We start from the raw sequence: 13,624 nt of genomic DNA on the forward strand, positions 1-13,624 counted from the left end.
AGGCTTGATGCTGATGTCTGTAGGGGATCGTATGATGCTGCTCTGTGTGGAAGGCTCGCTGCCCTCCCCAGGCTCAGCAAGCACTGCCTGTCTACCATCTCATGGTGACCCTGTTCTGCAGTAAGCAGAAGAGTAAGCTGAGCAGAAAGTTCTCAGGGCAGGTGAGGATCAATTTTTCACTTGAGTCGGAGGAGAGGATACTGCCGCCTTCCTGCAGGCCTTTCCCCTTTCACGGAGAGGCAGAAGTAACATCTTGGGACAGAGCTGAGAAGAAATGGATACCTTTGCTGAGATACTCCCTTAGGGGGGCAGAACAGAAGAAATGGATACCTCTGTAGTGATACTTAGTTTCTGTTTGAACCAATAAAGCTTGCCTGAAAATCAAGAGTGCAGAGCTAAGCTACTAGAGGTCAGCCAGTGGTGGCACACACCTTTAATCCCAGAACTGGTTGAGGCAAAGGTAGAGGGATTTCTGTTAGTTCAAGGCCACTCTGGGCTAGTGGAGATTGAATCTGTCTAAAAGAGAAACAGCTCACACAAATGTGATCCTAGTACTTGTGATCCCACGCCTTTAACCCCTGCACAGGGAGGTGGAGGCAGGAGGGATGTGGCTGGGAGGAGAGAGGAATGTAAGATGGGAAGAGAAGGTCTGAGGACAGGATCGCCCCTTCGGTTTAAACATTGGTCAGGGTAAAGGCCTCTTTAGTGTCTGGCACACTGCTCTGATCCTTCAGCCTTCACCCGCTAGTAGTATCTGACTCTTTTTTTTTTTTTTTTAGAATTGGAATTTGTGCTATATACCTCTACTGGGAAGCTCCCTTGGGAGGGTGTAGCAGAGCTCAGCTGCACCAGTGCTGAGAAAGCCCCAGGATTGGTGCATCTGGCGGAGAGACCACCCCTCCCTATACCCCAGCTTCAGGTAGAGCCTGACTTCCCAACAAGTCAGGATACCTTTCCCTAGTTGCCCGTGTCTTCCTTTCTGGGTGTACTTCTTGGATCCAGAATTCAACTTCATGATTCTCTTCTTGTTGGCCTTCCGGTGCGAATTTAGAGAAACAGTTTCCCACCAGTTCTGGTGCTCATCGGTTCTCCTAGACTCCATCCTAGACTCTCAGGAGTAGGGATTCCCACTGTGTGCTAGTGCTGCCAACATTATATGCGGGTGCTGGGACACAAACGTAGGTCCCACTGTTGTCTGACAAGTACTCTGCCAACCGAGGAATCCCCCCAACACAATCCCTAGTTCTGGTTTCTTAGTCCCTATGTTCGCCATGATTGTCACTCTCTGTGGCTCTCATGACCTGGGTGTTCCTCAGAATGTGGAAGTCCATATCCCATTCCCCATGGTGTCTGTCTATCCATGTTGATGTGACTTTGGTCTGTGCTCTGAAAACGATGATGACCCAACATGAAGAACAAAGTAGTTTTCTGCCTGTTGGTCAGAACTGTCACCAAAATGCTAGAGGTTTGCTTGCATGGAGTCAGCCCGTCTCCTAGCCTCCTTTCTGCCAGGGACTGTCTCTTCTGAGGCCCTCAGGGCCTCTGTCGCTAGTCTCTCTGAGCTTTGGAATTGAAAGTGACCACGGTGTGCATTGACACTTCTCCTGTGATACTGTTTCTCCAGTTTCTGACGCCTCTCTCGGTGTGAATATCTGCTAAGAGGGACCCAAGCTACACAACATAAGTGGTGAGCATCCACAGTAATTTTCAGTCCAGGGGGATCCTTCTTTCACTTCCTGACACCAGGTCTTGCTGTGGGGTAACCCTTTTGTATGCTATTGGCTGATGAAAAAGCTGATTTGGCCTTTAACAAGGCAGAATAAATCTAGGTGGGAAGCCAAACAGGGAGAAAGAAGGGCAGAATCATGTGAGACAGGAGTCAGAAACCAAGACACGAGACACAAGCAGACAGGTAGACCCACGGCCACAGGGCAACACATAGATTAAACGAAATGGGTTAATTTAACTGTAAGAGATATTTAGTAATAAGCCTCAGCAATAGGCCAAAATTTGTAATCAATATAACCTGAGTGATTATTATTATTATCGATTGTATTTTGAGACAGGGATTTTCTGTGTAACAGTTCATCTTAACTGTCCTGGAAGTAACTCTTGTAGAACAGGCTGGCCTCTAACTCACAGAGATCTGCCTCCCTCTGCCTCCTGAGTGCTGGGATTAAAGTCTTGCACCACCACCTCCCAGCCTAGGAATTATTTCAAAGCTGCTACTGCACGGTGCAGTTCAGAGAAACCTCCGTTTCCAACCCCTCCATGAAATTTGTAAAATGGTTTCAGGATCACCTTAGTCACAGAGGTTGCTCCAGCATGCTTCAGTATCTGGTACAGATTTGTAGCACTGAACAGATGAAGAGGGAGGCCAATGCCTGTAATGTCAGCCCTTGGCAGTAGAGCAGAACGGGATGTTTGAGGTCACCATTAGGCATGTAGGGCCCTCATTGAGCTTCGGCATGGGTCACTAGCCCTGTCTCGAAGAATCAAAAATCAAAATACTTTGAGACATACCAGTCCACAAAAGTTGAATTCATTCTTTATGATTCTCCATGCTCTGTCCTGTCTTCCTCTCTCTCCCCACCCCCACCCCGTACTGTGCCTGTGTGTATCTGTGGTTCTTCTTACATGTACATGGATACACTTGTGTCTCTGTGTACACATACATTCCTTTAGTGTATATGTATGCGGAAGCCACAACAAAACCTCAGTGTTTGTTCCTAAGACACATTCACCTTGTTTATTGACACAGGTCACTCATCTATATCGGGTCTTGGTGATTCTGCTAGGCTGGTGGCATTGACAGTGAGAGCCGGTAATCAGCAGATGGCTGCCTTGCCAGTGGTGGGATTCCAAGCATATGTCACCATTCCTGTTTGCCAACAAAGAGGAGGAAGACAGGAAGTCAGAAATCATGCTTGCCTAGCAAGCAGTGAAGGGACACCTCTTTCTCAAGCTTCCTTTGCTTTTTCAGGGAGGGTTTCTCTGTAAACAGCCCTTGCTATTCTGGAACTCCCTTTGTGAACACGGCCGATCTTGAACTCACAAAGATCCTTCTGCCTCTGTCTCCTGAGTGTGCTTCCTTTGCCTTGGTTTTTATGTTTTCCCCAGTTGCTCTGATTTTTTTTTGTGTCTCTGAATTTCCTGAGGCAGGTCTGTGCTCATGGCTGGATAGCTAAAGCGGGGACATCTAAGCTGAAGGCACCTTCCCAGGCCTCTTTTTTTGTTGCTGCTGTTGTTTTTTGTTTTCTTGAGCTATAAAGGTTTTTTAATATAGTTGGGCTTTACATTCCTTAAGGCCTCCTTTTCATTTGGCCATCCCAGAAACTGGTTTCTTCCCTCCAGTGAGAGCTCTGGGACCATGTGACCTTGAGCACAGAACACCTTCCTAGCTACTTCCTGGACTGCTCACGTCAAGGCAGTCAAGAAGCATCGGGTGTGACCATGCTGCAGACGTGACTTGTCTGTGTGCTTCAGACACAGCTACCAATGAGACATAGGTGCCCTGAAGCATGGGCTGCTACCAGAGTCAATGCCAAAGCTTTGTGGGAAATAGTTTTGAAAAATACCAGCCACGGTGAAATCAAACAGGATTGGGAAATCCCGACTGAGAAATTGTGCTGCAATATTTCAGTTCACTTGGGATTGGATATCATAGGTGTATATCAACGTGAAGAGGTGGGTCAGTGTCGGGGTCCAGCCCCAACATAAATTATCTCCCTGGGCCAGTGAGGAAGGGTAGGAATAGTTGAGACACAGTTCACAGGGCAATATCAGGAGGGAGTCCCAGGATTTATTCAAATCCTAAAGATCACCCGTGTTTATTTTCCAAACAGCTTTTATATCAAAAGGTAAACTGAGGGGGAAGTTCATTAGCACTCTGTTTTGGGGTAGGGGGACTAAAGTCACTTCCACAAGTACGGTTGCTCTGTCAGGCAGCCTGGATTAACACTTCCCAGGTTATCTCCATAATGGCAAAGAAAGAATCAGAACAATATTAGCATATCCTAATCTTTTGAGGATGGCGACATCCTGTCTGGAAGTCATGTGACCACCTTCCCTGTGGCCAGGTATGAGCTGGCTTGTAAGTTTGGCTGCCATACAATGTAGGGCCTGTATAATACTGCCCCACGGGTCAGGATAAAAATCAAGTCAACATTTAATAAAGTGAGGAATTTATTTATTGAATAATGAAATAATAAACAGAGAAATTTCTCTTTTAGGCCTGGGATATGTTCTTAAGAGTAGAACATAGTCCTGATGTGCCAACATCAAGTGAAAAGTGACAGTGGGTTCCATACCACCATGGCATCATTGGAAATGCTGCCACACAAAGCTATAAGTTGACATGTTATCCCAGAGAGGGCGCTTACAACAGGTTACCCCGCTGTTCTTCATAGGTTCAAGCGACCCATGATTTTCAGTAGAGTCATCTGAGGAGACAAAAATGAAGTTGAAAGCACAGTTATGCAGGAGCCTTTCGCTAGAATGCTGTGGACAAAAATCACAGTTATTGCAGGTTGAGGAATAGATCCCGCACATAAGAACAATCATTTATGAAAGATGAAGCCTTCACCCATGTTTCTTTCTATTCCCTTTTCTTCATGCCTCCCAACTTTTATGTGTGTCTAGGTTCATATGTGTCTTCTGGAGCACGGCCTGTGTCCACTCCTGTGTGAGTAGGAGGGGTCTCAAGTGTCATACTTACCCTGCTTCCTGAGACACTTTCCCTGAACCTGTGACTTGTCGGTAACTCTAGACCACCTGTCCAATGATGAAAAGGGGACTTCTCCCTTCTACCTCCATAGAGGTAGGATGAAACGCTCACACTGGCCTTCAAGGCTTTTGTGTGGCAGCTGGTTCTGAGCCCACGGCCTCACATTTAAAGACCGAGCACTTGGTGGAGTGAGTTATTCCTGTCACTAGGAGGGCAATACCATGGCTACATTCTCATGATATCTCTCAGGAGCCTAATGTTGTCAACAGAACAAATGAATAATTGACCCTGTGTGTAGTCAATCCCCTGTTGGAGCTCTGTATGGGAAGCAAGAAAAGCTTATGGTTGAATATGTTCACGAGTGCCTGCAAGGTAAGGAAGACCAAAGGTTATTATCCATTTCCTGCCATGGTGAGCAGCCTGGGGATCAGGAAGTTTGGCCAAAAAAGAAAACAAAACAAACCACATGGTTTCTTGACTTGTGTGAAGATGAGCAGTGTGGATTTGCTGTCTGAAAGGGGCAGAGAAGCGACCACACGCGTTCCTGAGGTAAGACCGAAGGGCAGATGAGGCTGGTGCCTTCAAGTCTTTGAAAGGAAGTGGCCTGGCTTTACTGGATGGTGTCCCTAATGGATTCTGCAACCTTGTCTGTCAGGGACAGATTTCTTTCACATTGTCCCTGGCTAGACAGCCTTTGCTTGGGGAGAGCTGACCAGACATGTGTGTCCCATTCTAACCTTCCATGGTGCTCAGCCTGAATTCTCTGGCCACCTGCCCACCTGCCTCCCATTCAGCTTCCCCATGACAGGAGGCAAATCATGATGTCAGAGTCACACAGAGTTTACTAATCCCCCTGCTTTCCAAAGTCTCATGAGAAAACTAAGAAAATCACCCTTTGCTTGCTTAGATGGCTTTCCCAACACAAGGAGCTGATTGGCAGGGCACTCCCTAAACTCCATGGTGCCCTGCACTGGTCCAGGACTTATGTTCACATTGACTACTGTGTCTGGTAGTCAGCGGCAGGAAGACACCAACACTGAATGCCCCACCTCTTTCAGCAAGTTGGCAGAGAGGCTGTGGCATGGGTTGGTTGACGGGGGCCACTGTGGTCAGGCTTCCATTGTCACATAAGGCAGACCACTGATGGTTTTGTATGTTGTGTCTTCCAATAAGGATTGAGGGGTGTGCCTGTTATTTGTTCTTTTTTCTGAGACTATCTAGCCCATTCTGACAGTGTGAGGTGGTCACAAACATCCAATTGGGTGCAGAGAGGCAAAAAGGGCTCCTCTAGGTGAGGGGCTCCACAAAAGAAACTTCGTTGTGGATAAAACTGAGTGTAAAGGTCTCTTCTGTCTTCCAAACATCTTTATGGAAGTGCAGGTTTGCAACTTTCAAGAGAGACAGTGGTGTCATCTGCTCTCTGAGAGTGTAAGGAGAACGGAAGAGTGGGGACATCAACAGTCAGAACTCAGGGCAAGGCTACCCAAGAGTTTCCTCTCCCCATCCTGGTTAGTATGTGGCTTAGTTTGAATGAGAATGGCCCCCACGGATGAACATGTTTGGATATGGAACAGGAGGTATGGCCTGGAAGAAGGAAGTGCCAGTAGGGGTCACAGAGCTTTAAGGATTCTAGAACCAAACCCATTCCAAATAACTCTCTCTCTCCTCTCTCTCTCTCTCTCTCTCTCTCTCTCTCTCTCTCTCTCTCTCTCTCTGTGTTGCTTGAGAATCAGTGTCAGCTATCACCTCCAGCTCCAATGCCATGACTGACTGCCTATTGCTAGATTCCCATCAGGATGTTCATGTGCTGTCCCCCTCTGCAACTGTGGACCCCTAAGTAACATGCTTTTTCGCTTAAGTGGCGACAGAGTAGAAACAGCAGGAAAGGGCAAATTCAGTAAGTGAATGCTAGAATAGGTATCTGTCTGCACCAAGTTCCTATCTCAAAGGCCCCAGGGTATCTGGCAAATGATTCATGACACAGGGAGACAAGTGTCAAGCCCTCCTCAGGATGACCTGCTGACCCACTGCACCATCAACACCAGTAGAGTTCGGCACTGTAGGCTGCCACAGAGACTTGTGTGTGCAAGCTGTGCTCAGCAGTGGCCGAGGGAGTAGACTGCTATTTGCTAAGCTGACACAACACCCATATTCAGAAAGACCAATGCCAGCATTCTCAGCAGTCATAAGAAAGCCCGATTCATTGGTGGATTCCATCAAGACCAGGCTTCAGAAACTCATCCTCCATAAAAAGACACTCAGAGAACTCAAACTAATTCATCACTTCAGCGCTTCTCAACTTGTGGGTCTCAACCTCTTTGGGGATCGAATGAACCTTTCACAGGCTCATCTAAGATCAGAAACAGGAGCAAAGGTAACTGTTTTTTGGGGGTCTCCACAACATGAGGAATTGTATTAAAAGGTTGCAGCATTAGGAATATTGAGAACCACTGATCCAAATAATCCCCTCAGAAGAACCCTGGATTCCCTGTCAGCTGGGAAGATCTCGCTGACCCAGAGAGCTGTTCACAACCTGCATGGTGACCATGAGGATTCTGCAGACACCTCACTCAGCAAGAATGTACACAATAACACTGGCTGACACCTTGTAGCTCCATGACAGTGACTGTTGCCCCAATCTAGACCCCGGATGTCATCACTGGACACAAAGCCATCCCAGGATGCTGGCCTTGTCCAGCAGTGATGTTCCACAGCCCTCTCAAGTCCTAGTTACCTTTTCACAGTAGCCAGAAAAGTCCTGTAATTTTAGTCAAAGTGAAAGAATCATTCACTGGGATAAAAATACTCCCACAGTTTCTGAACTTCCAGAACATGGGAAGGGCAGCGTGCACCCTGGTGGCAGGAGGCAGTGAAGAAAAGAATGCAGATTCTTCCAGATCAGCCTGAGGTTGGTTAGAGCAGAAAGAGGAGGAGGATCGTGGGAAGGGGTTGGTTTGAACCCCTGGGGAGGCATGGTCTTCCGCTCCTGGGAACCCATGCCCTGCATCTCATATGTCTCTTCTTCAGGGAGTTTCTCCCGATCAGCCCGCCCAAGGTCCCTGTCCCTGCCCTACATTCTCATCTCTTTCTTCTCAGCTGCCTGGCTGGAACTGGAATTTCCTATGGGCAGACTCCTCTCCTTCCCTAGTGTCATGCCCTGTCCCCCTCACTGTCTTACTGATTTTCTTCTCTCTTGCCTTGTCCCACACACCTCTCTCCTCCTCTCTGCCCTGTCCATGGACTTCTTTACAGCTGGTCATCGATAAGGATCTTCAAAAATTAGGGGACGACTTTGTGAAGACCCCATGTTGTGTGGAACATGAAGCTGCATAACGTGGATTGCAGAAGTTGGAAGGCTGGCTCTTTAAAATGGGATGGCCCTGTGTCCGACTTTTCTGTCCAGCCATAGTGCTGGGATGACAAGTATCAGCTTACCTTAAGGGAGCTAACAGCTCCCACTGCAGGGAGAGGAGGGGTACAGAGCTTGTCCTTATGAGTCACAGCATGTGTCACTGGGCGTGATGATTTTGGGTACAATGCTCTATAATGTTCTGGCCTGGCCCCCTCTTGTGGCTGGTAGGCCACACCAGGCCGAACGAGACCCATGGTTTAAGAACCATGGCCCCAGGCCTGTTCTTCAGACCTTGAAAGAAGACACAAGCAAAGGACTCTGTTAGTGACTCAGACACAGGCAGGACTCACCACTGGGCTAGCCTCTTGTCCCACAGCACTCTACATGATTCCTCTTGCCTAACCTGATCTCCCTTCCCCAAGCCCAAACCCCTCTCCTTCCCTCCACTGCCCCTGGTTGCATCCTCTGCTTGTCTGCTTCAGGCTCAACTTTCCCAGAATCCATATAAAGGGGCAGAATGGGAAAGCTCCTTCTAGGGTCACAGACATTAGGGTTCTTGTCCTCTAAATGGTGCCGCGTATCCACAGCAAAAGCAAAGATGAAATACACAAGAAGTCACTGGGCTTGTCTACCCGGTCTCACTGGGACTCCATTCCCACCTCTCCCAGTCCCTCACCTGGGGGTTGGGGCTTCTTCCGTTGAGGTGAGGAGACAACAGAAGAAACAGCAGCAGAGACGGCGGATTTGCCTCCTCACCCCTTTGAGGCGCCATCTCCTCCTCCTGTCTGGGTTCTGGTTTTCCTCACCATGCAAGTTGTCTTCATTTGGGCTGGGCAGAATGCCCTCAGTATCTTCACATGCTTCCCTGTGGCTCAGGGGAGTGTTCAGGGACTCCTCACTCTCCCAGGGGGGGCCAGGGATAATGATGACTTCAGGGTACAGACAGGGAGGCACAGGACCACCAGAGCTTATATCAAATTCTGTGCCCTGGCTTGGACCATCACCTACAGTGCCCTCACTCTCCCTGCTGGGGCCAGTGTCCGTGCTGACATTGGTCACTGTATTCTGGCTCTCGGGAGCACAATAACCGGTTTCATAAATGTCTATGGCCTGGCTTGGATCATCACCTACGGTGCCCTCACTCTCCCTGCTGGGGCCAGTGCCCGTGCTGACATTGGGCACTGTATTCTGGCTCTCGGGAGCACAATAACCGGTTTCATAAATGTCTATGGCCTGGCTTGGATCATCACCTACGGTGCCCTCACTCTCCCTGCTGGGGCCAGTGCCCGTGCTGACATTTGGCACTGTATTCTGGCTCTCAGGAGCACAATAAGCGGTTTCATCAATGTCTATGACCTGGCTTGGGCCATGGCCTATGGTGCCCTCACTCTCCCTGCTGGGGCCAGTGCCCGTGCTGACATTGGTCACTGTATTCTGGCTCTCGGGAGCACAATAACCGGTTTCATAAATGTCTATGGCCTGGCTTGGATCATCACCAACGGTGCCCTCACTCTCCCTGCTGGGGCCAGTGTCCGTGCTGACATTGGTCACTGTATTCTGGCTCTCGGGAGCACAATAACCGGTTTCATAAATGTCTATGGCCTGGCTTGGATCATCACCTACGGTGCCCTCACTCTCCCTGCTGGGGCCAGTGCCCGTGCTGACATTGGGCACTGTATTCTGGCTCTCGGGAGCACAATAACCGGTTTCATAAATGTCTATGGCCTGGCTTGATTCATCACCTACGGTGCCCTCACTCTCCCTGCTGGGGCCAGTGCCCGTGCTGACATTGGGCACTGTATTCTGGCTCTCGGGAGCACAATAACCGGTTTTGTCAATGTCTATGGCCTGGCTTGGGCCATGGCCTATGGTGCCCTCACTCTCCCTGCTGGGGCCAGTGCCCGTGCTGACATTGGTCACTGTATTCTGGCTCTCGGGAGCACAATAACCGGTTTTGTCAATGTCTATGCCCTGGCTTGGGTCATGGCCTATGGTGCCCTCACTCTCCCTGCTGGGGCCAGTGCCCGTGCTGACATTGGGCACTGTATTCTGGCTCTCGGGAGCACAATAACCGGTTTTGTCAATGTCTATGGCCTGGCTTGGGCCATGGCCTATGGTGCCCTCACTCTCCCTGCTGGGGCCAGTGCCCGTGCTGACATTGGGCACTGTATTCTGGCTCTCGGGAGCACAATAACCAGTTTCATAAATGTCTATGCCCTGGCTTGGGCCATGGCCTGTCTTGGAGTCAGTATCCCTGCTGGGGCCAGTGCCCATGCTGACCTCAGGGACTAATCCCTGGCTGAGGGGAGCACCAATGGTGTCTTCAATTACTTCGCTTTGGCTTGGGCTAGGGCCCATATTTTCTTCAGGGTCTTCCCTCTGGTGCAGGGCACAGAGCAGATGGAGGCCTGACTGGATGGTGATGCTGCCCTTCTCCTGGATCTCAGCCTCTCCGCTGTCATCCTCCATGTCTAAATCCTCTACGCAGGAGAAGTAGTCCTCCTCTAACTCACTGTCAAGGACAGTTTCATATGATGACGTACTTTCCATCTCCTCAGAATAAATCTGTGGGGCCGAAAAACCCGGCCAGCTCTTATGCCACAGGTTTTCCGTTTTCTCCTCCTCCATGGCCCCCACCCTGACAGGTGGGGGCTGGGACCACCACAAGATTCTAGAAGGTAAAAGACAAAACCAGGTCTAGAAGAGAAGTTTATGGCTCTCAATGTCTACATCATGAAAATCATCAAAAAATTAGCTATCTCAAACCTCCTTATGATACATATTGGGGTCAGAGGTTAAAAAGAAAATAAACGCCAACCCAAACCCCAAAGCAGTTATGAGAAAGCATGAGAAACCTCAGAGATGAAATAAGTGGTCTCTTAGAGTCAGAATCAAAGGCCAAAGAAACAAAGATCAAAGCAAAGATCTGGTGATTTGAAAGGATGAAGTCTGAGAAACCCTTGACCTGCGTCACCCAGAGAGAAGATTCAAATTCTTGAAATGTGAGACAAGACATGAGGAATGAAAGGACAAGCAGGACCTAGGGAGCCCTGCGTGTGTGATGTGAACTGACTGCAGAGTTGATATCCCTGTAAGCAAGAGATTTCTTGAGTCATAAAAGAGACACTCACATTGATAAGATGTTATCAAACCTACATAGCACTTGCTGCCTTCCAGATACTCCACCCTGGGCGTGAAGATCAAGTCTGGATGTTACAAAACATACAATATAATCAATTTAGGGATGACATGGAAAGAGAAACACAACTTCTGCTAGCAAGGACATCCCAGGACCAACAGAGTGCATGATGGGTCTTTCCGTATAGCGGAGACCAGTGTTCGTCAGGTAGCTTCAAAAAGATACTAGGAAAGATCATTGCAAACACGGTCTTGAAAAACAGTATAACCCTGAGGCTTAGCCCATAACAACAACAACAACAAGACACACACACACACACAGGCTTGAGTATACTCCGATGTTCTGAGGAATATCCACTTGTACATCTGTTATCAGATTCCTTGCTTCTTCACACAAGTTCAAACAATACATGACAGCTAGGATGTTTCCTGTTCACAGAGAGTTCAACGGGAATCCTAGGACAGTTCTATGGGGAAACTAGCAAGCATGTAAGGAGATCAAGTGAAGAGGTCCACACTTGGCCACAAAACATCAACTTTTGTCATTCTCTGAAGAAGAAATAGACATGAGCTTTGCACTGCAACGCCCTCCCCCTTCCAGTTCCAGAGAAATGGTGACTAGAGCTATGGATCAGTAGCTTGAACTTTAATTGAAATGGGGAACTTTGGGGCACACACAAGGGGCAGCTGTAATGTCACAGGCAGATGAAAATGATCCCAGGTCACTGTTTATATCTATAGAAGTGTTACAAAGGATTTTTTATTTCATACAGATATCGTTTAAAATAAGAAAAATGAAACCAAAGTAAAACATGGCAAAAAATTTAAATGGAACAATTAAATGAAATGAACACATAAGCAGAAATCTGTGCCTCAACAAAAAGCATTGAGTGTATGTATCAAAAAGAACAACTGAACACAAAATCCAGCCAACAAAGAGGAAATCTCCCAATGTCAAGGTCCAAGACATTAGGAGATTCCAGTTTATCAGGTCAAGTGTAGAAGTCCGGTGCTCTCTATCCAACAAGAGTTTCTCTGCAGCATCAAGACAAACCGCAGTCGGCTGCAGGGCCTTATAGGAAGAGATTTCAATAACTTCTCACAAAGGCTTTTTGTGATATCACAGTAAGGAATGGACCAGTAACAGCAAAGAGACCAAAAGGTGATTCTCTACCCTGCTCCAGGGACTGCATAACTTTTGTCAAGGCTATGAGCAAATCCCTCAACAAGATACATCTTACATGACAAAGGGTAACCCTCCTCTTAGGCTCTCAGGGGACAGGGAGGGATGGCAGATGAGGAGCTGGGGACTTGGGAAGATACGTCTGAAGCAGTTGGGTACATGCCTTTGGCAGGTCCATGGTGCATCCAGTCACCCAATTTCTCCTGAGGCCCTGGGCTTTTATGATTTCTCCAAACTGCACCTCCTGCTAGAACCCAGGCATTCAGACATGTGAGAAGGTGTGAGACCATTCCTATCAAACCTGAGCAGGACACTTTGACTTTAAGAACATAGTAAGCAGGTAACATGGTAACAAGGTAACAAGTGCCATAGTAACAAGGTGAACAGACTCAGCAACTCTGTGCTGACCTTTGCTAGGGACACGGGTATGGACTAGTTAGAGAATGAACCCATGGTCTGTCCCAACGCCCTTTGCACTAGGATACTAAAGTTCTCTAAGTATTCTGACGACTACAGACATTGTCTCCACACTTCACATATTCCATTCCTTTGTCTAAAACTCATATAGATGCTCATCTAAAGGATGCCAGCCCTCCCCGACACTGGGATGCTGTAATGAAATGGACTGTACCTCATGGTACACATGACAGTTTTTGGTCTTTTTTGCAGGGCGTTGGGGTGCAACATAGCAAGTGTGGAAGATAGTTACCAGGGTGGATGAGCATTTAAGTGCTTCAAAGGATTTATGAGATAATAGAGGGCACAGGTAGATGTGATAAACATCTACATGGTGATGAAATAGATGGCTTTTACAGCTTGTCCATACTAATAAACTTTGAAAACCAGAAAAAATATATTTAAAAATATCAAGGAACCATGTTTAAGAATAGAAATATGGGACTAGTCAGAAGAAACTGAATGAAAAGCACAAATTAAGACAAGAACCACCTCAGAGACAAAAATCAAAACCAACAACCTGGGAAGCAAACTCACTGTTTGGATGTCAAAGCAAATGAACAGCGTCTGTTTTCGTAGATCAGTAATATCAAGGTTTATGTTAATCAAAGTCTGAGCTCAACAACTCTGCAAACAACCTAGCTACAGCTTCTCTGCAGAGTGAGAAGCCCCAGCCAGGGCCTCATGTGGGCAGAGTCTGCAACTCCTCACAATGGCTCCAGTGAGGTCATAGGAGGAAATGAACCAATCACAGCTATTCACAACCAAG

General features: G+C 47.8%; 1 protein-coding gene across 1 annotated transcript; it reads right to left on the reverse strand.

Moving 5' to 3' along the window:
• Window positions 1–4,016: 4,016 nt before the first annotated feature.
• LOC130871587 (uncharacterized) lies at window positions 4,017–13,604 on the reverse strand. Its single transcript, XM_057765064.1, has 3 exons — window positions 8,755–13,604; window positions 8,162–8,369; window positions 4,017–4,442 (listed from the first exon to the last, which is right to left on the reverse strand). The coding sequence occupies exons 1-2, from the start codon at window positions 10,704–10,706 to the stop codon at window positions 8,336–8,338; spliced, it is 1,986 nt and encodes a 661-aa protein (XP_057621047.1). The 5' UTR covers window positions 10,707–13,604; the 3' UTR covers window positions 4,017–4,442; window positions 8,162–8,335.
• Between the last annotated feature and the right edge of the window lie 20 nt (window positions 13,605–13,624).

Source organism: Chionomys nivalis, chromosome 3 (assembly GCF_950005125.1).
Source record: "Chionomys nivalis chromosome 3, mChiNiv1.1, whole genome shotgun sequence".
NCBI lineage: Eukaryota > Metazoa > Chordata > Mammalia > Rodentia > Cricetidae > Chionomys > Chionomys nivalis.